The 25,508-nt window shown below is 34.2% G+C and overlaps 1 protein-coding gene across 1 annotated transcript in view; it reads left to right on the forward strand.

Moving 5' to 3' along the window:
* The window catches only part of LOC145664809 (uncharacterized), a 121,451-nt gene extending 96,571 nt beyond the window's left edge, over window positions 1-24,880 (forward strand). Inside the window, exon 4 of the mRNA XM_081731796.1 lies at window positions 19,674-24,880. Within this exon, the coding sequence (XP_081587922.1) occupies window positions 19,674-19,782 (109 nt within the window). The 3' untranslated portion in view covers window positions 19,783-24,880. The remainder of the gene's footprint in view (window positions 1-19,673) is intronic.
* Window positions 24,881-25,508: the final 628 nt, after the last annotated feature.

Here is a 25,508-nt window from a genome sequence, read left to right on the forward strand (position 1 = left end):
ATGTGAGAAATTATTGTCTGTCTTTTTGAGAGTCGTTCTGACGATTAGTGCCATACTAAAGAGTTCGAATATCATATGTTTCCTGCAGTAGTCAGGTCTTTAATATTACGCTATCATATGTCAAAACGACTCTGCAAGAGACGGTGTGAGTTTAAAGTAGTTGAGCTTCTTGTAGACGTCTTTCCAAGATAATATGAATAAGTTTGTTATTCGCTGACCGAGAAAACCAAGTGTTTAAACCAATTATCTACAACTGACCAACATGAGCAGTCACAGTGAATATCTGGAGTTGAAGGTTCAGTTAGTAATATTCAGAGCAAGTTGTCAAGTGGGGAAGCTACAACCTAGAATTTCATTGCACAAGGGACCAACCATCCTACTAATCTTGTAGAGAGTTTTTCTACAGTCTACGGGATCAGGCTTTTACTATAGCAGAATGTTGCAACAGCAGGGGAAGTTTGATTGATTTCATAAGCTTGCTTCCTCTAGAAGCCACATAGAAGGAATTTGAATTTGGGAAGAGCTTAAGACTGCACAGGGGAAATTATTATAATTCTAGGTGCGGAATAGATAGCAACAAACATGCACCATTTTAAGTGCATATCTGAGTTTTGTGTAGTTTCTTGCAGTAAATGAGCTACAATATCGTAGGGATTGAGGGAGGTACTCGAAGATTTGCAAGAATTAAATCATTATGAATTGTTCTACTGGAACTTTTCCAGCACTATTCACGTACACAATGAAAAAAGATTCGGAACTGAATAAGAACGTTTAATATACGTCACCTAAAGTTCAGAACAAAATAATAGATGTGCTGAAAGAAACGGTACTGGACAGAAAAGAACAGAATATGATGAAAGTGAATCACAGTTTCTTTGTTTGAAAACGTGCAATTTGTGAAAAGGCGAAACCATTTTTTAAATGCTAAATTTGTGGAGCATTTTAAGAGCCTTTTTCTAGTAATGCATTTAGCATCAAAAGACATGCTAGAGAAAATCTTTGAAGCTCTTTATAATGCAGGATTTCGAAGATAAGAAATAATTTGTTAACATTATGAGGTGCTAATGTGATGGCAGGAAGTAAGGGAGATATTCAGAAACTATTTCAGAGGTAATTTGAAAAAACACTTCCTTATATTCATTGTTATAATCAAATTCGTATTGGTAAATATGCACATTTTCAACTTTTCTCCGATCTCTAATGTGAATTGTTCGCCATATTTTGAAATACTGAAGTTGTACAGCTTTCTCAGAGAACATCGTGCACAGTAAAAATGGTTGTGTTAATTCAGCTCAAATTTAACACAGGGCAGTGGTTCCAGCGTGACCACCACTATACGGTGTTAATTCAACACAGACTCCGCGGTGTTGGAGATTAACACAGGGGGTGTGTTACATTTTTAACACACAACCGGTGTTGAGCGGTGTTAAATTCGGATCTGTGTTAGTATTTCAGTGTTGATTCGACACGATGTCAGGGTCGGTAGTGCGGGGAAAAGTGTTGATTGTTACTTTTCGCGGTGTTGCACCAACACAAAGAAAATAACATAATGTGTAGTGTCTTAATTATTTTGTGTTAATATTATACCATGTCAAGTATCAATATAACACAGTCCCTGTGTTATTTCAACATCATTTTCGTATTATTTCAACACACAATCTGTGTCATAATTCAAGGTCAAAGCCGTATAAGTAACACCGTTTTGGGGTTAATTCAACACTCCCTGTGTTAAAATTCAAGGTCGGACCACCAGATTAACACCGTTTTTTGTGTTCGACTCCACTTCTATGTTACTATGACACCTATTTCAGTGTTGAAATAACTCCGTGTGCGGTGTTAATGTAACCATTTTTCTGTATTCGAAAGGCTTGTGGTGTGCATGCTTATGACTAGTGAAGATTCTAATTTTAAAATAAGAATAGTAAAGTACAGAACACTTCATTTAGAAAACCTTCATGAACTTTTTGTCGTTCTCCCCAACATTTATACATGGTGCGAAACTCAACCTTCACCAATATCTTGTTCAAGAATGATAGAAACACTTACCGGTACCTATATCCTTATAATATGTTTGCCTCTCAATGGTGTTTCTACTTGTTTTCCGCCATTTTTGAAATACAGTCCCCGCTGTTGACTAGTGAGCTCTAGTGCTGTGCAGAAGTGACCCAGCAATATGGTACTGTTTCTCGCTGTTGACATTCCTCAGAAACATTATGTAAAACAATTGAAAACACATCGTGCGCTTTGCACGTTGAAATTTTGCGAAGACCTATATTTGTTTAAGTATTTCTTTCTACTGTGTTTGTCTGTAGCTTCAGTTCATAAGCCTTTATAATCATGGCAATCACGCAGAAAACAACATCGAAGATTCTACACTTGTGTTAATTTAACACACAGGCTGTGTGTCATTTCAACTACCGACATTTGACACAACTCCAAATGGAGAGTAAGTTGTTCTAACCACATGTTTGTGAAATAACACAACAATATTTTACAGTGTGTATCAGAGATGCATAAGGGCCAGAAGCGTAAAAGGAAATGGATCAATGGTGGACTGGACACTTGGAAACAGTGAAAACTATTCAAGAAAATGTTATTGTCATAGTATATTTTCTAGAGTTTTTTTTTCTTAGGGGAAGTTAGGTCATGTAGTAACTGATTTATCTATTGAAGCTACGGGGCCCTTAAAAAAGTGTGTAACATTACAATTGTGATCAATTTCCGCTCAAATGTTACAAATACTAGCAACATTTAGTGCATTGCAAGACTGTTGGGAAAACAAATCAAGTTGTGTGTTTTTTGTCTGTCAATTTTGGAGAAGAGAGAGTTCGACAAATCCTTACTGTAACTAAGTAAGGATTACAGAAGATTTGACTAAAATATCAGATCCTGAAGCTAATTCGGAAGATTCTCCTGTCTTCAAAGCATTTTGTTGTTGAAGAATATTTAATGACTTAAGATAAAGCCATTCACATGGGGTTAATTTTTAATAAGGCATTCGACCATACAATATTACAAACAAAAATTAATTTGCAGGAAATAATGAACAGTATTTGATATGCCTCGATGGTTTGTTGCCAGAATCAGAAACATTTTTAACAGTTTCAAAGTATTGCCTCTATTGAATCTCCTAGGTTGAGATAAACAAGTTTTCGAATTTGAAGTTGGGAGTAGTTATAATGAATCCAATAACAATAGTAACAGTAATATTTTAAAGATCTTAGATATATTGTATCCGTTTAAAAGCGGTCGTCGAAATGCAAGAGCTGTAAAAAAATGGTGCTTCAAAGAGCAACATGCAAGAACAGATTACACCACAAAGAGAATTCATCCTTCACGATATAAGATTTAATCTTATTCTATTAACGTTTGAAAAATAATACTCGAATCGTTTGAAAATAATAACATCTTTGTCGACTAATTTTTAAGACGCTCTAGACGTTTACAACTGTAGAAGGTTTGTGAGAAATGAAACAAAACTTACGAGGCTACCAGGCACGTAGCCAGCCCCAAAATTAAGGAAAGGGGGCAGTAGAAGTTAGGGGGGCCAGATGCAATCATATCATAGTTCACCAGCATATTATAGTTTATTTGTAAGCCGTGGCCTCGTGTAACCGTGAAAATTTTAGAGGGCCCCGGCCCCTAGTTTCCCGTGAATACGTACCTGGTGGCTACTAAGTATTTTCGAAAACAAGTATACCTAGAAACCTATGAATGACCATGGCTTATATTACTTTTTGTGCTATAGAGACTCTTATGTGATTAACGATCCACAATTAGTCAGGGTATCAATTTTCATAAATATCTAGCTGTCACGGTTCGCATAAGTCCCTTGTTAGGTAAGTAAACAGAAACAAATGAAAAAGGACTCTCTCAAAGTAAAATGTAGACAGATTCACCAGTGTTCAGCGCGGCCTTCACCCAGCGTCGTGAAGACAATTGGAAGCTACTTGAAAGAAAAAAAGTAGCGAACTGCAGTCCAGGAAGCCAGCATTAACGGCGAGGGTAGCCGATCTGCTGACAACACATCATCGTACAGGAATGAGTGCCGTAAGTCCAAGCCTTCTAAGGGCTGTTGCGCCAGGAATTTAGTTCCCTATTATTACTGCTAATAATAATATTAGTAATAGGCTTAATAAAGATTTTGCCTGTTTGTCTTCTCTGCTCGTAAGTACATTATAACTTTATGATATAGTTAGACAGGTCAATAATTGATCAGTTTCTTTCTAATGTGATTCGTCACGTGCATAAAAACTTAACAAACTACAAATTAGGATACTATACACAGGAAATTAAAAATGATATCTTTATTACTCAGATATTACCTGCATACATTAATAAATATGAGGATCTAGGTAATTAATAGAATGCTTTTTAATCATTTCTTTTTTAAACAAAAAAGTTTAAATTGACATTATAGACAGATGGCCTGTCGAATAATAATAATAATAATAATAATAATAATAATAATAATAATAATAATAATGTTTTCCCAGGACATTGAACAAAGTTATCGTGTCTTGCAAAATGTTTTTGATAGAGATAAGAATCATGTTATCATCGAGATACTGTAGATCAATCGTCCTCAGAAAGTGGGGGAAACGAAAACGAGGCCATGTTTTAAACTCTTAAAGTGTTAAGTTTTAATTGTTTATTTTATCTGTTTTTTTCATGTGAGAATTTTCAAAATAATATTTAATCAGTCTGATATAATGCTTTATGTGAGATTAATTCTAAGTTGCATGAAGGGCATAAACAACAACAACAACAACAACAAATAATAATAATTATAATAATAATAATAATAATAATAATAATAATAATAATAATAATGTTTTTATAAAAGACTAATATTAGTGTATCACGCTAACTCCTAATAGTAAATCACGTTCATGCTCATTGCAATAATATAATGCAATAATTTAGTTTTGAGCATTTATAGTTGTATCCGCAAGTTCGTTCGTCGAATAACTAAAAAAAAGTGAATGCAAACAATTAGAGCTCTTAAGTATAATTTGAACCTATAATTAGTGACTGAACGTTTCGGGTAAACAGTATCCGCTGTAACGCCCCTTCCACCTAGCATACACAGAAAGCTCCCAGTCCAACAACTATTTTTATTCAAAGATATAATAATAATAATAATAATAATAATAATAATAATAATAATAATAATAATAATAATAATAATCGTCAGACCGAATGCAAACCGATTAACGCCTAGTCGATGGGACTTTGAACCAGAAGATTTAGTTCTCTAGCGTACATCTAGTCAGTGTGAAAGAGAATTATCATTCCAATATTTCCACGCAAAATTAAATTTAAAATAATTAGGAAACAATTTATTATATATTAAATAAATGACGACAACAACAATTCAATTTTCAATAACAATTTTATTAACAATATTGGGTTGTATATTTGCACTATTGCGTTAGAATAGTGTAAATATACTATTGAAAAAAAATACAATCAAAAAAAATTATATAAAAAAAATACTATCAAAAAACCTGAGTGAATCTATAAGCAAAAATTTCTTTAATAAACTTGAAAACTAAATAGTAAATATCCAAAAAATTCTTAAATGTATCTTCTATTATGCAAGAAAATACAAAATGCAATACGTTAAATTAAGTTCCTCTAAATATCAATGATTCTCAATTATTCTATAAAGGTTACTTTTTACCTGAATTCATAAAAATAATCAAACTAAAAATTTACAAGCGCGCATCTAAATTTCTCTTTCTTTAAGAATTCTAATAATATTTTATTACTGAAATATTCAATTTCAAGCAAAAAAGTCTATATAATGTCTCTTTATGTTGTAATAAACAATGAATTTATTATAAGAACTCTCACTCTCGATTTTTATAAAAAGTGGAATGAAAATGTTGAATCTCAATTCTTGGCTTAAACATATATTATTCAACCTTTCACACAATTCTTAATCAATACCCTTTTAATATCTTTCATTACTCTTTTCTATAAAGTGGAATGAGAATGTTAGAGGAAAAGATATTTGCATTCTAGTTTTCTAACGGCAAAATACTCGGAACTTCTCATATAAAATGAATCTTAACCAAATACTGTAAAAGAAACCAAATTAAACTGGAAATATTGGAATTCTTAAGGATTTTTAATAATTGGTCACTTTTGTCGCCCGTACTACTTAACTCCGAAAAGATGGAAAATTCCATAAAATTCTAGAAATTTTCGTAAGGGTAAAAAAATGATGGAATTGCCTTAGCAATACAACCTGAAGTGGATTTCAAAGCATACAACCTCACAAAACACAGAATAAGACAAGTCACAGTCACTACTTGTAATAATTCAAAAATTACACTCACCTTGACTTGTTTATAGTATGGATTACCTTCTATGTGTAATGCTCGCTCTCTTTCGATAGTCAGGCTTCCGTCTGAGCTTTCTGATGTTCGATTGAAATCAGATTGGTGGTAAAGACATCTTTTTTCGAAAGTAAAGTAATTCCTTGCAATAAACTTTCTATGCCTTAGTTTCCGAACGAAAAATAAAAGCAAGAAAGAAATATTTCTGATGTTTAAGCTAACCACACCAGCTAGTGCCCGATAGGAATTACTAATAAGGTGATCTAAGCGGGCTTTCACTCGGCACAATAGGCCCCACAAGCACTGCCCTTTAAACTTCACTATTCCTCTGCACAGAAGTAACAAAAAAGCAAGAATAAGCTTATAAAGCAAATAACACTCTGTGCTACTATTTCACAAGCATATAATTCACTATGAAAGAAAACTTTCACTCTACTAATCACTTTCATTACTTAGCGACCACAAAACGAGGAAACAAAAAGAGCCCGTTTGACTTGCCACTAAGTTTGCTTGCGAGAATAGAATAGACGAGGAATAAAACATTCCTTTTTTTACTGATCACTTCGTTATTTAACTGACTTAACACCAATGTGATTTCATCGAAAGTCGACGATAATACTCTCATCACACAAAACAGAAATAAAAACGGTGAACAAATTCTCAAAACAGAAATCCTGACGAAACGAAACAAAACTCCATTGACTGCACAATCCTCTTGTTAAACCAATACTCGGTTTTAACACTATTACAGTTATACAATAAGAATAGAGTAAGTATCCGGCTATACCACTACGAAACAGAAGGGTAACCTTCCGGTTAAATAAATACGACAGAGTAACCTTCCGGCTAAGTAAATACGAACACAAGTAAAGTAGGCATGGGACCCACTTTAGCTTGTAGATTCGGATTTTTAAGACCACGCCCATTATTCGCGACTGCAATCTTTCCTCTAACAGTCTTACCAACTCTCCTTACACTTTTAACAGTTTCAATATTTTTCCTTCCCTCCTTCCAACATTTTTTACTTTTTCTTTTTTTTAAAAAAAACATAATATGACAATACCAATGAATCTAAAACAACCCATAGTGACTCTTACAATGTCTAATGATTAACTCAATCTATTTTACATTGTTTTATCCTTCATTGGATTAAATTCTCCTTGTGTCGTGTCCATACTCGTCGGCCTCATTCCTCAGTCGGCCTCATTCCGAAGGCGACACGGCACACCGCCCGATACCCATTGCGTTTGATTTACTCGATCCTCAGACCTGATAAATCCGTTTGACCCGTGTTTGGCCTGTTTGGACCGTTTGACCCGAGAGACTCGTTATGAGTTCGTACATGATAATTAGAACAATTTGTGTTACGATAATAAAGTAAAACAACACACCATTTACAATCATGACAGACTAAGCCTGTTTTCGTAAAAACGGGGTTATCAGGCCAACCCTATTCATACGGTTCAATCGGGCAAACCCGATTCATACGGGTAAAAATACAATATCGGTTCAACGTGCTGTCCAGGATCGATTCTATTTTCCGAGCATTACCGAAAATGCACAGGAGCCCGAAACGGCTCAATATTATTATTATTATTATTATTATTATTATTATTATTATTATTATTATTATTATTTTTATTATTATTATTAAAAGGAGAGAAAATTACTTATTGAATGACCTGTACGTATTTATTCCTCTTTAAATAATTATTCTTGTTTTATTTATCTGCTTATTGGTTTGCAACACTCAGAAAGGAGAATAGTTCAAGACTTCATTGTTTCCTGGCGACAGTGAAACCGGTCAAGCTTTTGTAATACCGGCAACATCCAACCGGTTGACAAACCGCACGTGGCCGCTAACAACCATATGACAGTTTTACTGCTGATAAGAAAAATCGGTTTAGCTTTGAAAACAACTGTACAAGAAGTAAATAATTTATATATTTATTCTACGTATTCTTTAAAAATATGCAAATTGGCAACTTACGGTTTTAATCCTCCTCGAGTGACCACACACCACTAATGTCGGAATCATGGCTGTCACTTGCTGAATCATTGTTTAACGATATAAGCAACCTTTCACTCATTTCGTCTGTCAAACAATCAACCTCCCACAGTCTCTTATTTTTTCTTTTAAATTACGTGATGAACTGGGCTGCCCAGTCCGATTTGGTAACACGAGACACAACTGCTTCAAAAAAAACCTTTGACCTCGTCCAGCTAAAATGATCTATTGTTCATAGCCACGTAACGCTTTATTTGACTCCAGATTATTTCTATTGGATTAAGGTTGCAATGATAGGGGGTAACCGCAGCACTGTATGACCAAGTCTTGCTGCCATTTCGTCAACAACATATTTGTTATATATACGCTGTATAGATTTCACCTGTTGCAGTAATTCTACACGCAGCATACCAGATGTAACTTCCGCACCTTTATCTTGTAACCACTTAAATATTTCAGGCTTTCTCCATGTGATGGTGGAAATTTTTTCACTTCGAACATGATGGTACGGTGCATTATCTAGACAAATTACACTGTGCGGTTCTAATTTTGGAAGCACAGATTCAAACCACTTATGAAACGTGTCGCAGTTCATTTCTTCGTGGTAATCAAATGTTGACCTTGACACAAACACAAGCTCTACCCGTTCGACAAACCCAGTGTCACTACCAATATGCGCGACAATCAACCTCTTTTCCTTCCCGGAAGGCTGTTTTAATCCAGTTGACAATCCTTTCAAGAAAGCCTGCTTCTTGGATGTGATAGTTTGGTCTTGCCAAACCTTTGATACCGATGTCCTGCGTTTACCCACGTCTCATCAAAATAATATATTTTTCTACTTTCCTGTCGAAATGATTTTATTGACCTTAGATATTTTCTTCGCCATTCTACAATATCATCTCTGTCCATCAAGGCCGTCTCACGATTTCTTTACCAAAGACAAAACCAATGTCCTTCATAAGTCGGCAAAGTGTAGCAGCACTGAAATTTGGTAGCTCCACGTCACTGTTAATATCCTGAAGGACTTCGTTCAAAGTTGGTATCTCATTTTTGAAAAAATAATTATGAACTTTTTTCCTAATTGCATCTAAGTCAAAAGAATCATATTTGTCCACTCGGGCAACAACATTATGAGTTCTAACAGGTGAACGAACATTACCACTGACATGCTTTTTTTTAATAATGCTGGAGACAGTTCTTTTAGATACGCCAGGTTTGTCTGGATACCACTCACAAAAACTACTAAATACATTTAGCACTATTTGTTTTTCCCCGGCACTTAAAGGTTTACCTTGTTTATGCTTTTTATAATAACTTGGAGACACTGGTAACCTTCCTGCCTGAGTGACCATCTTCAAATATAGCGCGCGCTCTGCGTATTTGTCAGTGGTTGTAACTGCTTTCCTGTTAAATTTAATATTTTTGTGGAAGATATCAATCAACATATAGAGCTGTGCTTTTAATTGAAACTAAAATGTTCTTAGTGTGTTTTAAAAATACAATAATTGCTACCTAGGTTGAACAAGTGCATTTTCTTGGGGACTATTTTCTTATCGAAGAATAATGGTCATTTGGCTCATTGTAAGTGTTGCTCACTTCCGATTATATTTCATTCTTTTTCGAAGAATCGTTGTCAGAATTAAGACTGTTGTCAGTTTCAGAGAACTGGGCTGCAATGTTCATTATGTTACCCAAAAGAAAAACAGCCCTTGTACTACATTTCTATTTAATATATTAAATGCATTACACTTCAGATAATTGGAGGGCCTTTCATTGTATATAAAAAGTTGTAGGCCTATTATTTTAAAGATAAGTAAGAAAGAAAGATAAAAGCTATTTCACCGATTCGAAATAGCGTAACGTCTGATGTTAATTCTGTATGTTATAATCAGGGGTAAAATTGGATCTGAAAAGGTAGGGGAACGGCAGCAAGCGGCATGACGTCACCCCATCCCCCCACCTATTCTTGCCCATTCTAATTTTTTTAAGAACTGGGGGACGCCGTACATATTTTTTCGAGGTCGGGGGATGACGTTTGACGTTCCCCCACACTTTTACCTCTGGTTATAATTCGCATATCGATTAAAAGAAACGATCGGGTTTAAATGAACATTTAAGAGTCGCATGAATGATTGTTCGGTCTCAGGAGTAACAAAATATCTAATAAAATCTTCAAGAGATACTAAAATTGTAATTTATTCAATAAATAAACTGTTTCGCTTTTTTTTTAAATGAACAATTATTTGATCCACATGTTCTCTCGCCCCTACTTGAGAGTCACGTAGTGATCCGAAACACAGCCTTGAAATGGACGGGAGTAAAAGAGCATATGTTTTAGTAGATCTGCTCAAGCTAATAAACATAGTAAGACAACAGAGACTAGGGAACATAATAAGATCCAATAGCTCTGATTCTAATTTTCCATGTTATTAGTTGATGCTATGGGCAGGCTAAATAAAATTTAGTAGTGATAGATAGAATATTTTGAACCATTAATGCGAACTCCCTGATATACAGAGGACGAAGATTTATGGTCAACCACGATTAGCCATGATTTGCAGTTACAGGGAAAATTTAAGAGATTGTTCAACCCGGCTTCCAGGCATGAACGTTCGCAGGACTTTTTCAAGGGGGCAAAATACCGATTCCAGGTGGGGGGACGAAAGACCGACACACAAACTCAGTAACGAATACACAATATTTTGATACACAAGGACACATAATACTTCATGTAAAACAACAGTTATTTACGCGCCTATCCTTATTACCTACAGTAATAATCTATAATACCAGATACTATAGTATTTAATATGAGCATATTAAGTGTTATAACATTTAAGTAATCAAATTAATATGTCTTGACATACACTTCCAAAAACCTTTCAAAACCCAGGGAGGCAACATCCCCCTTCCCCCTATCCCGCTGCGGGCAGCCATGCTTCCTAGTGTTCTGTCTCTATGTTTATATGGTACTTCAAAGATTCAGGAGAGAGAAAATGCATCTTGGTAATCTATCAGAAATCCATGTCATTTCATTTTCAATCTCCCGCTCTTCGGTTTGTTTCTTAATTTGTTAGCTCAAGGTTTTCTATAAACTTTTTAGTCTATTAGTCGGCAACATTTACACACTGCCGTCTGCATTGTTTACAAGGGCTGCAAAGCCTCGTGAAAAAGCGAATAGTCTTAATACTATGCTTTGACATTATAAAAGACCACACTTCAATTATGTAATCTCATGTATTTCGAATTTACGGTTCTTTAGTTTTCCCATTGTCTTCGATGAATTCAATATATGGGTTGAGACATTTACCTTGAAACGATTTTGTAACTTCTATACTTGTGAATAAAATGTATGAAATCTTATGGTATGCAAATATCGAAAAGGACATTGTTTGACATACCTGACTGCACTACCTGATCATGAGTACTACGAGCAACGTTCGTCACATCTCCGGAACGGGTGGAGATAACCAAATTGCTGTAAACTGAATTATATGACGCTTGTGTATCGAAAACCGCGTGTGTGGCTTAGCATGACAGTACTTTTTCGAAAGAAAATATTTTAAATATAACAAATTAATAACTGCGTACGCACACGTATTGAGGGTTCAGCTCTCTCCGCTGAAGGTGTATCTCTGAGAAACGAGATCTAAAGTTCAATTTTCGGGGGGGGGGTGCATTTAACGCTTCTGGTGGCACCTGCTCCACCTTAAACTGAAAGTTTACCGTTCATATAGCCTCGTTGCTGAAAGGGACGCTGTACTTCAATCCACTTAAAACAGCTAACATGCCCTAAGTTTTTTCGTGGTGAGAAAATTAGACTTTAATGCTTAAAACTTTCTCTTGGACCAGAGCAGTTTTGAAGACAAGTTAAATGTCTAAGAACAGTATTAATCGCTGCGAACTCGGGACTTCAATTAAATGTCTTATAGCAGAGTACTAACCATTAGGAAATTAGTTCATATGCGCTATGGCGGACTAAACAATTCGAAATATGAGATTAAGCTCGAGATTTAAAAAAAACTACTTAATTTTAAGATAATGTAAATGTCTAGCAACATATTTGCTGCGAAATGAAATCAGTTATGACCGACCAAACAGTTGAAGACATTAAAAACTTTCTCTTAAATAATCCTTTCATGGCAACCATAGACTATTAATCATTATGAAATAAAATTGAGTTTATAAAGGCTATGGCTGGCCAAACAGTTTTTGTACATAATCTAACCCGAAATCAAATGTTTATGCTTTACCAGCTTTCAACTTTAATTTAGTCGTATTTCAAAACTGCGAATGTTGAGATTATGTTACTAAAGTATGGGATCTTTGCGTCAGAGGCAAGAAATCTAATTTCTAAACTATTCATCCTGTGATTAGTTTAGAAAACGTTGCAGGAATCAACGCCAGTATTTCATTAACTCAAATTTCTTTTATCTATTCTTACAAGTGAGTAAACTTTAACAAACTTTTCTTAAGCAGTGCACTTACAACATAGCATATCCCTATATCCACATTATTAATACCCTGATGCAATATCGTGGTTGTATATATTAAAAACATGTGCGCTAATCTATAACTTAACCTGTGGAAACGGAGGAATAATCAACTGCAAACGCTGTTTTTGTTGTACTTCAACTTTTATTTTAGTACTCAGGCGAGAATTATGTTCTATGTCAACTTTCAGCATTCTTCTACATATGGAAAGATTCCTTTACGTATCTAAATGTTCTTTTACGTATGGAGAGCTAAATGACCAACAAGTATGTGCTGACATTATTACAACGTTTCGAAATATTGTATCATTAAGTATTTCAATCAATGTTGCTTTTTTTCTATACTTAGTAACAAGTTTTATTATAATTAAAAGAAAAATGCATCTGCAAAACTTTTCCCGATTGCAAAGGTTGGCTTGGAGGTTCGAACCTGGTTTACTTTTTTCCGAAGATACCCGAAGTTGGACTTAGAAAATTTTTGCCTCAAAACAGCAATAAAGAGTGCAACCAAGCTTTATGAGAGAAAGTGTACATCAGTTGATACCAGCGGTGAGGTGCACAACTCAACTTTAATTCCATGATCACGGCCACATACAACCAAATCAAGTGTTCTACGATTAGCAGTTAAGACATTATTCACATTTCTTAAACTTAACAATGATATAAAATTATTAATTTTTGTGATGAATATATCATTTGAATTCCAATTTGTTGTAGTAACACTAGGTAATGATATGTTAAAGTCACCTATAATTAATAATTTTCCAATGTATTGTAGTACCAATAGGTAATGGTATGTTAAAGTCACCTATAATTAATAATTTATCATTATACTTGACAGATAAATATATTTTTGAATATAACTCTCTGTAAATATTGTAAGGATCCCCACATCACGGCAGAAACACATGTCAACGTGCTATTGTAACACGTGTTATTGTTATAAACAGTGTAGCAGACAAGAAACCGACACGGAAGACGCCGGAAGAAGACGGACCTCACGAAAGGACCCGAAGAGGACAAATAAAAGCCCAACCACCGAACGACCTGGCATCAGTCGACCAACTGATCAACTAACCAACACCTGCCCTGAGGTCGCATTCGACTATGGGTACACCTATCCTTACCAGAGGTCGCAATGGACTATGGGTACACCTATCCTTACCAGAGGTTGCATTGGACTTGGGATCCTTACTACAACCAAGCCTCTCGAAGCTGCCTTGGGCTGAGGGGGCTATCCTTCAAGACTCATCAGAACCAGCAGGTGCCTTGGAGACTGTCTTGAGAGAAGAGGCACCGTGCAAAACACGAATTTCCTCTCATCTGGTCAATAACAAGATAGACACTATTTTACTCTTTGTAATCAAAGAAATTTGTATTTAACATTTTTTATAATAAATTTCTGAAGGGGAAAAGACTAGCCAGGACCGTCATTTAGCCTCTACCTATAAAATCATTACAATACTTATGCCAGGAGGTATATAGAGCACAATAGCCATTATCGTAGTAGCTCGAATTACAATTCGCGTACAAACAATTTGAATGCAATTGATACAAATATCAATGGAACAGCTATTATATTTATCTTTAATGGTTAATATTACACCTCCTTCTCTAGTCCCAAACCTATCCTGTCTATAAATTATATATCTGTTATCTAATATTTCATTGTCATAACCTTTATTTGTAAGCCAAGTTTCTGTAATGGCTGTTAAATCATAATTTTCCGCCAAGACTTCCAAATACAAGTCACATGATTTGTTATTAATACTACTCATATTTTGATAATAAACAGATAAATCGTACTCCCTAAACATGTCTACTTATGCGACAGAGCTGGTATATCTGCCATTGAATTCAATGTATATATTTGTCTGCCATTGGCTTATTTTCTAAGCTTAAACTTACAAGTACAATCTATCCACAGAAACTCATAATTATTTTCAAGTTTCACCTTTCTTTCTTCCTTGAACAAGTTTCGACTGTAACTGGTAAGGTTCGGATTGATATAGATAGGATTATGAACCTTCAATCCAATATATCGACAGGAAAGATTACGTTTCACCTTTCGCTTTTGAAGGAATGCGTCCCTATTTTGTCTGCGGACAAACTTTACAATTATGCCTGGAACGGGATAACATGCTGTAGAACTTAATCTATGATAAGTATTTATCATAGAAGTGTCCAACTTACAATAAAGTGAATTACCTTTATCTTTCGTTATTTGATTAACATTTTCATTATTTCCCACTTGAATACCATGCACTTCCAGTGTATTCCTACGACCATATTGGTTCAACTCCTCAATTCTTGACTCCAGCATATCAAACTGCTTAACTAAATTAGCAGTAGTTTTCAAAACATTACTATACACAATTTTCACACATTATGATGATATTCCGTAGTTTAGTAGCATTATTTTTCAAAATAATTATTTTAGTTCTTTGTCTCACGGTTATGATCTTCTGGCTATTAGCAAGTAAACCATAATTATTATTTCAAAAGTAAATGTTTCCAGTAATCAAAATTTTCAGTATATGTAGAAAATTTTAAATATTTGTTCATTTTTTCCACATCTAACCGTAAGAAAATATGTTGAAATTAGAAACCACTTTGCTGCTACCAAAAGATGTTTTGAACATAGTCAACATGATTTATAAATTGAAAAGTTGAAAATCCCTTTCCTAAAGAAAAAATATTTTAACTTATTTTGTTCATTATCTTTTTTTTTCATATTTTCGTTAAAGGTTTCTCATTCACTATTTTTTAGTTTTGATTGCTAAAATGATTTTCTTTCCCGACAAGTTTTTTAATATTAATAAAATGAATCAATTGAAAGAGTCGGAACAGTTGTTAATTTTAGACAATACGGCAGCGCCGTGCACAAAAATCTTATGAGTCAAGTCCACATTATCCCAACAGTTGATTGCTACAGCAACTCATTGCTGTCTCATTCATAGTTTGTGATAAAGGAAACCAATTAACCATTATTATAATTAATTAATCAAAATTTAAGGCTAATCAGATGTTAATAAAATAACTTTCCACGAATGAAAATTAAGCATAGTTGATAAATAAAATTAAGTGAATATCTATTAAAAATAAGACGATAAGGTGACAGTATATCAAAATATCTATTTTACATCATAAGTAAACATTTCAGTATCCAATATTTTGAGAAGGCCCTGATCAAACTATAATGCTCTAATGACGCCTCATTTAAAATGATTTCAACCAAAATAAATGCCAAGTCAAAAATAATATTTAAAATCTATTGTGTATATTGTAAGCAGTTAATATTAAGGGCCCTTTGTAGTCATACTTACCGATTTATTTAATACTTTCGTACGTAGAGTAGAACGTTCGGTATGTATTTGATTAGAAGCCGAATTCGTTTGATAACATCCATACTCATTCCCACTATCTTTGAAATTACATTTATAAATAAAATTAATGCTAACGTTCCTCTCAATGGTATCGTTAAAATCTTTGATTGTGCCTGTTCAAAAGGACCCATAAAGTTTCGTTTTTTTCTTCTCTTTAACGGTATTCTTAATATCTCAGGTTTTGTGCCGTCTGAAAGAGCCTTAGCACAAATGTGTCTTGTATTTTATTTTTATATTTTTCATATTGCGTGTACAATTTTCCATTAAACGTGAACCCCATATTGGGTACGATATAATCGTCGGTCCAATGCCGGAACCCCCAAAATGACAATTTGCCATTTTCACAAATCAAGTGCAGTTTCGTATTACTTTGGGCAGATACATTCGAATATCAAACATCAGTATATTTAAGTTCACTCTGCCGACATTTATATAATCACTTTTAAAAGCACTAACCATCTTCAACACAACATTCTAAAATGGCAAAATCATGAACGTATCGCATACCTCAAAACTTAAAGTTAGCATATTCAGATTTCCGCGTTGATGACATATAAATTGTAGTAAATGTTTGCACTGATTTAACTGTGCAAAACGTGACAACACAAATGTTCTTTGTAGACAAATTCGTGAAATATATTTTCACTGAATTTCTAGATGGAGCCAACTGCTAAATATTTGAGACAATAATGAAAGAAGCAGACGTACTTTAAATGAAGTATGTAGTATCATACAGGAGAATATGTGTGAAGTTGAAAATGAGATTCATCTCTAAAGGCATAGGCAGAAATATCCCAAACAAAAATTTTGAAAATATAAAAAATGTAAAGAGTAACAGATAGTCAATTTCTAATTAGATCTGAAGAAAAACTGCATTAGCTAAATAGATGTATTTTAAGTCAATTTGTACAAATCTCATTTTAAAAATTCTCAATTATTTATTAAAAGAAACTGGTGCTCACTTCGATGATTCTTGAGACTTTTAATGTCACCAAGTTTCACTAAATTCATTATGTTGAATCGAAGTTCGTAAGATCACAACGTCGGAGATATACTGATGAAGTTTTAGAATTCTCGCGAAATCAGTTGAAGAACTTCGGCTTTATGTTTAACTCGTGACTGCTACGACTAATCGTCCACTAGTCTTCTGTTCAGTACTTAATCTCGAGATAAGTCCTACAATTTCTTCCATAGGTGCCTGGTTCCCAAGTGTCAACGACCAGTCACTTTCCCTGGGATTTTGCTGATGTAGCTGATTTCACAGTGATAGATTTCCTTTGAAGTCGTGATTATCGACCGAAGAGAAATTTATTGATCTATATATATATGTTAAGAACGTCTTAGATTTAATTTGAAAGAGGTGATATGTTTAGATTAAGTTCATTAATCGTTCTGTTGAATGTATTACAGTACATGTATGTTTGTACAAAATGGTATAGAACTTGTCAGTATATAAAATAGATACCATACTTGGAACAAACACAATGCTTTTCTTTTAATAGCTTGTGAAAATATATATAGGCTAAACCAAATCTGCAATCTTTATAACAATAATATATATATATATATATATATATATATATATATATATGGACTTTATTATTTTAATTACTCCACATGTGTATATTTTACTGTTTTAATTATTGCATATGTATTTATTTGTATTTATCATCAGATACATACAATAGTGATTTAATCATTTTTCGAAGTTTCACAATAAGTTTTAAGGTATTCATGTACTGTATGAAGAGTGTTGTTTAATAGCAGTTTGCGCAAAAACTTTATAAAGAAACTCTTTTCATGAGTATTTTTTAAATAGGCACGTGCCTTATTATATATTTGTACACCCATATACATATGTGATTTTCCATAATCAAATATTCTATGATACACAGTAGATAAGTTATCTTTCCCGCGCATAAGATACTTGTGAATATCACCATCTCCTTTGATATTATTCAAATGATTCCAAGTATTTTTAAGAAGTTCAAATATGTACAACGAAGGAACTGTCATTATATTCAATGATTCAAATAGTTTCTTACAGGTGGCGAGTTTCGGTGATTTTATAATGATTCTTATGACACATTTTTTGTTGCTGATTACATTCTGAAGTTTTGGCAAAGATCCCCAGAAGTCAATTCCGTATTTAATATGAGAATAGAATATGGCATAATACAGGGACAGAAGTAATTGTAGACTCAGTATTGGAACTAGAGTTCGTATTATGTACACAGCCTGAGCTAATTTTTCCTTAATTTGTCTACGTGTTCTTGCCATGAAAATTTATCATCTAGATACATATCTAAAAATTTTACGCTATTAATAAATGTACAAAACTTCATGATTCATGGATATTTTGCGGTAATTGATGTGGTGTTGTGTGAGATAAATGGTAGTAGAAACACTTTGTTTTATCTGCGTTTAGTTTTTGCAGAAAGCCACTATATAACTTGGAATGTAGGATCAATGGCATCTTGCAAGCTGTTTCTGTTTTTTTTTTTTTTTTTTTTTTTTTTTTAGTTATGATTACTGTTGCAATCATTAACAGAAAGAACTGTGTTACCCCTTTCTACATTTAATAAATCTTTTAGATACAGGAGAATCAGTATTAAGTCCTAGAACTGACAATTGTGGAACATCTGTTCTACTTATTTGTGCGTTTGAGTTTATTTTACTCAAAGTTTTAATTGTTTCGTCCATATGAACAATCTGTACGATTTGTTTTCGATTGTACTAGTATGATTTGAACCACTCCAAAGCAAAAAATCTAATACCTTTTTTATTTTCTAATTTAGCAAAAATATATCATAGTCTCCACAATCAAAAGCTTTTGGAAGATCACAATATATGCCTACAGAGTTGACTTTTTGATCAACAGATGTTATAGCTACTGTGATATGTTTATATATGGAAGTAATTGTGGATTTGCCTTTATAAAGCCGTGTTGCGTTTTCAACATTAAGTCTTGTTCATTAATGAAACGTAGCAGTTGTTTACCTACTAGTTTTTCAACAAGATTTAAAGAAATAGAAGATAGTGAAATGGGATGGCAATTTTCTATTTCTTTTCTACATCCCTTTTGAACAAGAATTTGACGAATAAGAGTTTTGATGCAATGACTCTTTAATGATGTCCACTAATGCAGGCACAATAATATGGATACTTATCTTCAAAGGAAAGAGAGAGAAAAGCGTGAGCAGATCTACATACACGAGTCGCATATTGTCACTTAATACACTCTTACTGTCGGCTTTCATTACAAATAAATTAGTGATGGGAGCTGTTAGAATTAATCATACATTTTTTTATTCTTTTGATTATATCAAAATAAGAGTAGAAAAATGTTTTTTCTTTTGTATTTTGTATACATAAATGTGATCCTTTTATGTGTGTGTGTGTGTGAATATCAACTAATGAACCTTATTAAATCTTTCAGGATATGTGTTCCATCTTGCCATGAGTCAGACACGTCCTCAGGATATACAAGAAAGACATCATTCGTTGCCAGGATTGTTCCAAAACATTCACCCGCCGGTCTTCGCTGAGGAAACACTCTTTAATACTTTCAGGTGAGAAACAACATATTTGTCACGGATGTGGTAAGACGTTTGCCCAGAAATCAGGATTGAGTGCTCATATAATTACGCATACAGAGGGAAAGCCATTTCATTTTCCTGTCATTTCTTTGTCAAAACATTCACTTGCAAGCGCTATTTTCAGTTCATGAATCTATACATACAGGAGAGAAATCATACATTTGCCGCGAATGCGGTGGTGCATTATTTAGAAAGCCTAATTCCATGAGACATATATTGCTTCATAGAAGTGATGAATCATATTCGTGTCATGATTGTAAAAAGACTTACGCTCAAAAGTATTACCTGATATAGCATATGTTAACGCATTCAACTGAGAGGCTTACAGATGTGATGAATGCGGTAAGGCGTTCCCTCGCAAACATATGTTAAAAACACACAGATTATTAACTCATGCAGTTGAGAAAGCAGATATTTGCACAGAATGCGGTAAAACATTTCCTCACAAATCGTATCTGACAAAGCACCTTGTAACGCATTCGAAGGAGGTGTATACTTGCCAGAAATGTGCAAAAAGTTTTAAAAATAAGTGGTTTGCGGAGACACTTATTAACGTATGCAAGTGAAATATCCTATTTATGTCAAGAGTGTGGGCTAATCTCTACTCAGAAACAATATTTGACAAATCACTCCTCAATTCATACATGAGAGCGTCGATACGCATGTGACAAATGTGGCAAAATTTATGGTTATGAGTTTGAGTTGATCAAACATATATTCACTCATACAGGTGAGAAACCACACAAATCCAAGATTTGTGGGATGGCATCCACCCGAAAATACTCTTTTTCTTATACATTAAGGCGTAAACGTCAGAAAACAAAAACACAAGAATTACTGCAAAATGGTATTTGAAGTACTTTATAACAGATAAAACTGTATCAAATGATTTCTCTGTATATGGGTTTGATAGGAACAAATACAAGACAATACTTTTGGATACACTATGGAATTTGCGCTTAACAATTTTATTTTACAAGCAGATTGTCATATACGTAGAACCATACAACTATAATAGGTCTATCAAATAATATAAATATTAGTTCTTGAGATGCAACAAGTAACTCCTGAATTCAGATGGTGTGTATTTGTACAATCCGCGGCAAAAAACTTGCAACATGAGGATGTACGTTTATTGTGAAACTACGCCTAACAACACAGGGAATGAACATAACGGCTAAGTGGAACGAATCACGCCAGGATAAACCTCGGCCTCCTCCCGTGCACACTTATTTTGGAGCAAAAGACTTCGTCATTTCACAATAAACTTATATTCTCATGTTGCAGGTTTTTTGCCGCGGATTGTACAAATGACATAATTGTTCTAACTCTGGCAAACTTATTTTACTGGCAAATTAAATATAAATTTAACATTAGCATATGCTACTTCAATTTTGCAAAACTATGAAAATATAGAGAGGAATTCGGTCCCCACAAAACGAAAGGAAAATGTTGAGCGGATAACCGATGTAGTTACTGCTTCTGCCGATAGGGGCCACTAGTTTGTGATATCTTTCATTAATCTGGAATTTGGTATTCGTCTGTGCTAAATGACTCGTTCTTAGTTTTGCATTGTTTCTGGTGGTGTTGCGACAAGGATCTGGCGATTTTTGATTGATTCTTGAGATTGCGGATCACAAGGATCTGTGTTAAATTGTTTCTTGGTGGGGGTCGCAGTGGCTTAGTGGTATAACGTTCACCTCTGGTACGTGGGGTCCTTGGTTCAATTCCAGCTCGCGCCAAGTGAATTTTGTGGTGGACAAACACCGTGTTTGGAGGTTCTCGCATTTTCTTTATTCCGCCATTTCATTCATTTCTCATCGTCACCGTCTCCTTTAGCCTAACCGGTATAACCGTGGGACGTATAACTCAAAGATGTAATTTCCTTTTATTTCTTGGGTGATAAAACTGTAGCTGAGTCTGATCTTCGCCAAGCTTTTAATGATGTTTCTTTAGGAAAGACACAAGTGTACGATTGATTTTCCCGCTTTAAAATGGTGACATGTCAACTGAAGACTTGCCATATGACCGCCCTTCGATAAGGAGAAACCGAGAAAGCTTGGTAAAGTTAGAGATGCCTTGAATGGAGATCGTCCAAAGATTATCGAGTGAGTTTGCCCTGGAGTATCTGCCAGCGCATTTTATCAGACGATTTGAAGATGGGATGGGTTTCCTCAAAATTTTTACTTCACTGTGAGAGAAGCACAGATTTTTGGGCGAATGTTTGTCACGACTTGAAGATTGAACTTCATAGTGACCAAAGTTTCTTCAAATTAATTGTGACTACAGATAAGTTCTGAATCTACAGATAGGATACTGAATAAAAACAATCATCCAGCCAGTGGAAAACTTCAAATTCTGCACGTGCCAACAAAGCACGTCAAAATCAATCCAATGTGAAACGTTATTTTTTTTCTTTTTAAATGAGATTGGGATTGTTCACAAGGAATTTATTCTCCAAGAAAAAATATTGAACCAGCAATTTTACGTGGATGTTTTGAGAAAATCACAGGGCGCTTCGAAAATGTGACGTGCATCGAAAACAGCCAGAGATTTGGGAGGTAGTTACTGGAGCAAGACAACGCCCCACCCAACATGGCCTTGTTAGTCAACTGTTCTTGGCAAAAAGCAACATGGTACTTATACACTATGAGCCATACTCATCCAATTTACCGCCCTGTGACATTTTTGTTCCCGCGGCTAAAGATACATCTAAAAGTGAAAGTATTCAGTGACATCTATGAGCCCGAAGACATTAGGGAAAAACCTTGAACAATAGTTTCGAGATTGTTTTCAACAATGTGAAAAACGTTGAGACGAGTGCACTGTAGCACATGGACAATACTTTGAATGTAACTAGAGCAATATACATACAGATATGCATACCTAAACAATGTACAAGTAGAACAGTAAAACAAGATGGAAAAATTCCGGTTTCTTTAGTCACCTTGCATACATGTGTCAAAAGCAACTCTATGTTTGTAGAATGAAAATGGCAATACATTCGTAAGTGCTTTGAAAACCCAATGTTCGCCTCTCCTGTTTCCTCCCACTCTCTTTTTATCAATTAATTAGTAATGATTCATTCTCATCAATCACTACAAGGCTGCAATTTGGTCAGTAAAGTCAATATTTTTCTCAACATCAGTATTTTAAAAACGAGTCACTATTTCAGGCTATTTGGAAGATTGAACTCAAAATTTTCCATTGTGAAACAGGATTTTAATATTTTCCGTGGTCTGACAGTAGTGCATATGTAAGGCAGAGGAAACAAAGAGCAAATGAAGCTGAATTTTTTTGTGTAGTGTACACTAAAACTTGTAGTATTTCATGGGGTTATGATACAGTTGTGCAGCATGCAGCTACTCGTAAACAAAAAGATAAGTTTCGACAAACGCTAGCTACCTTTCAACGTGCTTATCTTCAGTTCGTCCAGTTGCGACGCTTTTGAGTCTTCTCTTCCAGTATTGGTATCCTACCACCACAACTGTACCATTATACAAAATCAGTACTTTTATACAACATCAGTACAGTGTTTGTAAAACTGGACTCATTTAGGTAATGAAATCCATTGCTGCATGTTCCCCCATATCTTTGTCTTCGCAGTACATTCATGAAACATTTCATGTTTGATTTCCTGGAGACGTACCAAACGATTGTTCAGTTTCTAAAACAGAAGTCAGTTTCTTACTAACTTAGCCTTTGGGTCATTATTCAAGAAACAGATGATAAATAAAAGGGAAAATGTTATTTTTTCTACGCTTTGATGAAATGAATAGTGCAGCTTATAAAGAATTACAGATTGCAGTGAAGTATTGGCCGATGATCAAAGAAATTATAGTCATTCCATATTTACAAACATTTTATATAATTTCAGTGATTGCTAATGATTTGTACGTAAAACTGTATGAGCCTGTAAATAGTGCTAACTTGCAACGCTCAAACTTGTTAACCCCAGCAGTGATGGACCAAAAGTTCTTATTGAGTTCATGAATGAAACCCTTATTATACTACGGAAAGACAAATCGTTGACAACATAAAAACGTGTAACATTCATGTACTGCTAAATATATTTAGAAGTGGTGCAGTGGAATTAGGTAATTCTGCTTAAGATCTTGTAAATAACGGCATATATATATATATAATCAAAGGAGCTTTTGATTTGTTTTACACTACTTGTAAGAGTTATACACAGTAGAGTGAGGAGCAGAAAAAGAAGAAACCACAGAGGGAAAGAGAAGCAAAGGAAACATAACGACCACCTAAAATGAACTGGAAAAAATTGAAATGAGAGGGTAACCATTCAGGAAAAAACTTTAAATTGTTTAAGAGATGAAGAAGAAGCGAAAGCAATTTTGCTTAAATCTCGAATCCGTCGTCTTAAATGCTGATTATTGTTATCCCATCTTCTGTATCAGTTTGACCAGCAATGTGATGAACTGATATCTATAATATCAATACCTTGGTCTGACTTCTTACCGAAATGTGCTTTTCGTTTTCCATTGTTAAATCTCATTAAAGCTTACATTTTAAAAAATATTACGAAAACATCATCAAACGTGAACCTATTGATGGTTCGGGTTTCCGCTTAACCTTCCTTATCAGCGCTGAACTGATCTGGAACAGAACAGGGTACCTGTGAGCAAATACTAATAAATGATTGTAATGAAGCAAATAATGTATAAAATAATGAATTGCTGTGAAACCTGAGCTAATGATCGGAATTATATCTGTGACAAACGTCCCTACTAGGAATCAAACGTATGCGTACATATCAGAATATTCGCGCGTTAGCCACTGAGCAGTTGAAGTGTTTGAATAGGCCCATCGTTTGATAGAGTCATTACAACATTGATTCTCACAGAGAATTAGACCCATGATTTCCATACTAAAGTGGTGAAACTTACCTTAAATTAATCAAATATATTGTGTTCCTATTAAGTAGCTGTAACGGCACTGATCGGTGCTAGCAGCCTAGTGGTTAGGTTTAATAGAACCAGCTGTAATATAGTTGCAGGAACCGGATTTTGAAGATAAATCCGATAAGTAACAATTTATTATAACAAAGAAACTCAATACTACCACAATATATATATATATATATATATATATATATATATATATATATATATATATATATATAACAACTAACAGTATATACAAATTATAACGAAAGGGATAGCTGAAATCCCTGCTGTGCGCAATATTACCGTGTATACGTTGCACGTGGTGAATTTGTTACGATACAAATGATCAGTTTTAAATTTTGAAGAGGTTATTCCAAAAGAACAATTTAATATTACCAATAATTATTACTCTAATATGATTAATAGGCAATCAGTAATTAACCCTATGTTGAAATAATATGAAACTTAAATAAAGTAAATTACTAAAGAAAAAAGGTAAAAGAAACACTACTAAAGAAACAAATTTCTACATACGGCCAAGTGCTGATTCTCTATTACTCATTAACAAATCCAAAGAATTATATAGTATCCTCCATAATTCGTAAATTACAGCAACATTATGCACAACAAAGATTTGACTTCTTATCAGTATGTGATTACCTTTTACCAGTGGCGGCTGGTACTATATGTTGCATGGTTGTGCAACCGGATATTTTTTTAAATACTAAAAATATTTTTAAGTGTTAAAGTAGTGTATCAGTAAAAAAT

Source organism: Thermobia domestica, chromosome 11 (assembly GCF_964235325.1).
Source record: "Thermobia domestica chromosome 11, izTheDome1.hap1.1, whole genome shotgun sequence".
Classification (NCBI taxonomy): domain Eukaryota; kingdom Metazoa; phylum Arthropoda; class Insecta; order Zygentoma; family Lepismatidae; genus Thermobia; species Thermobia domestica.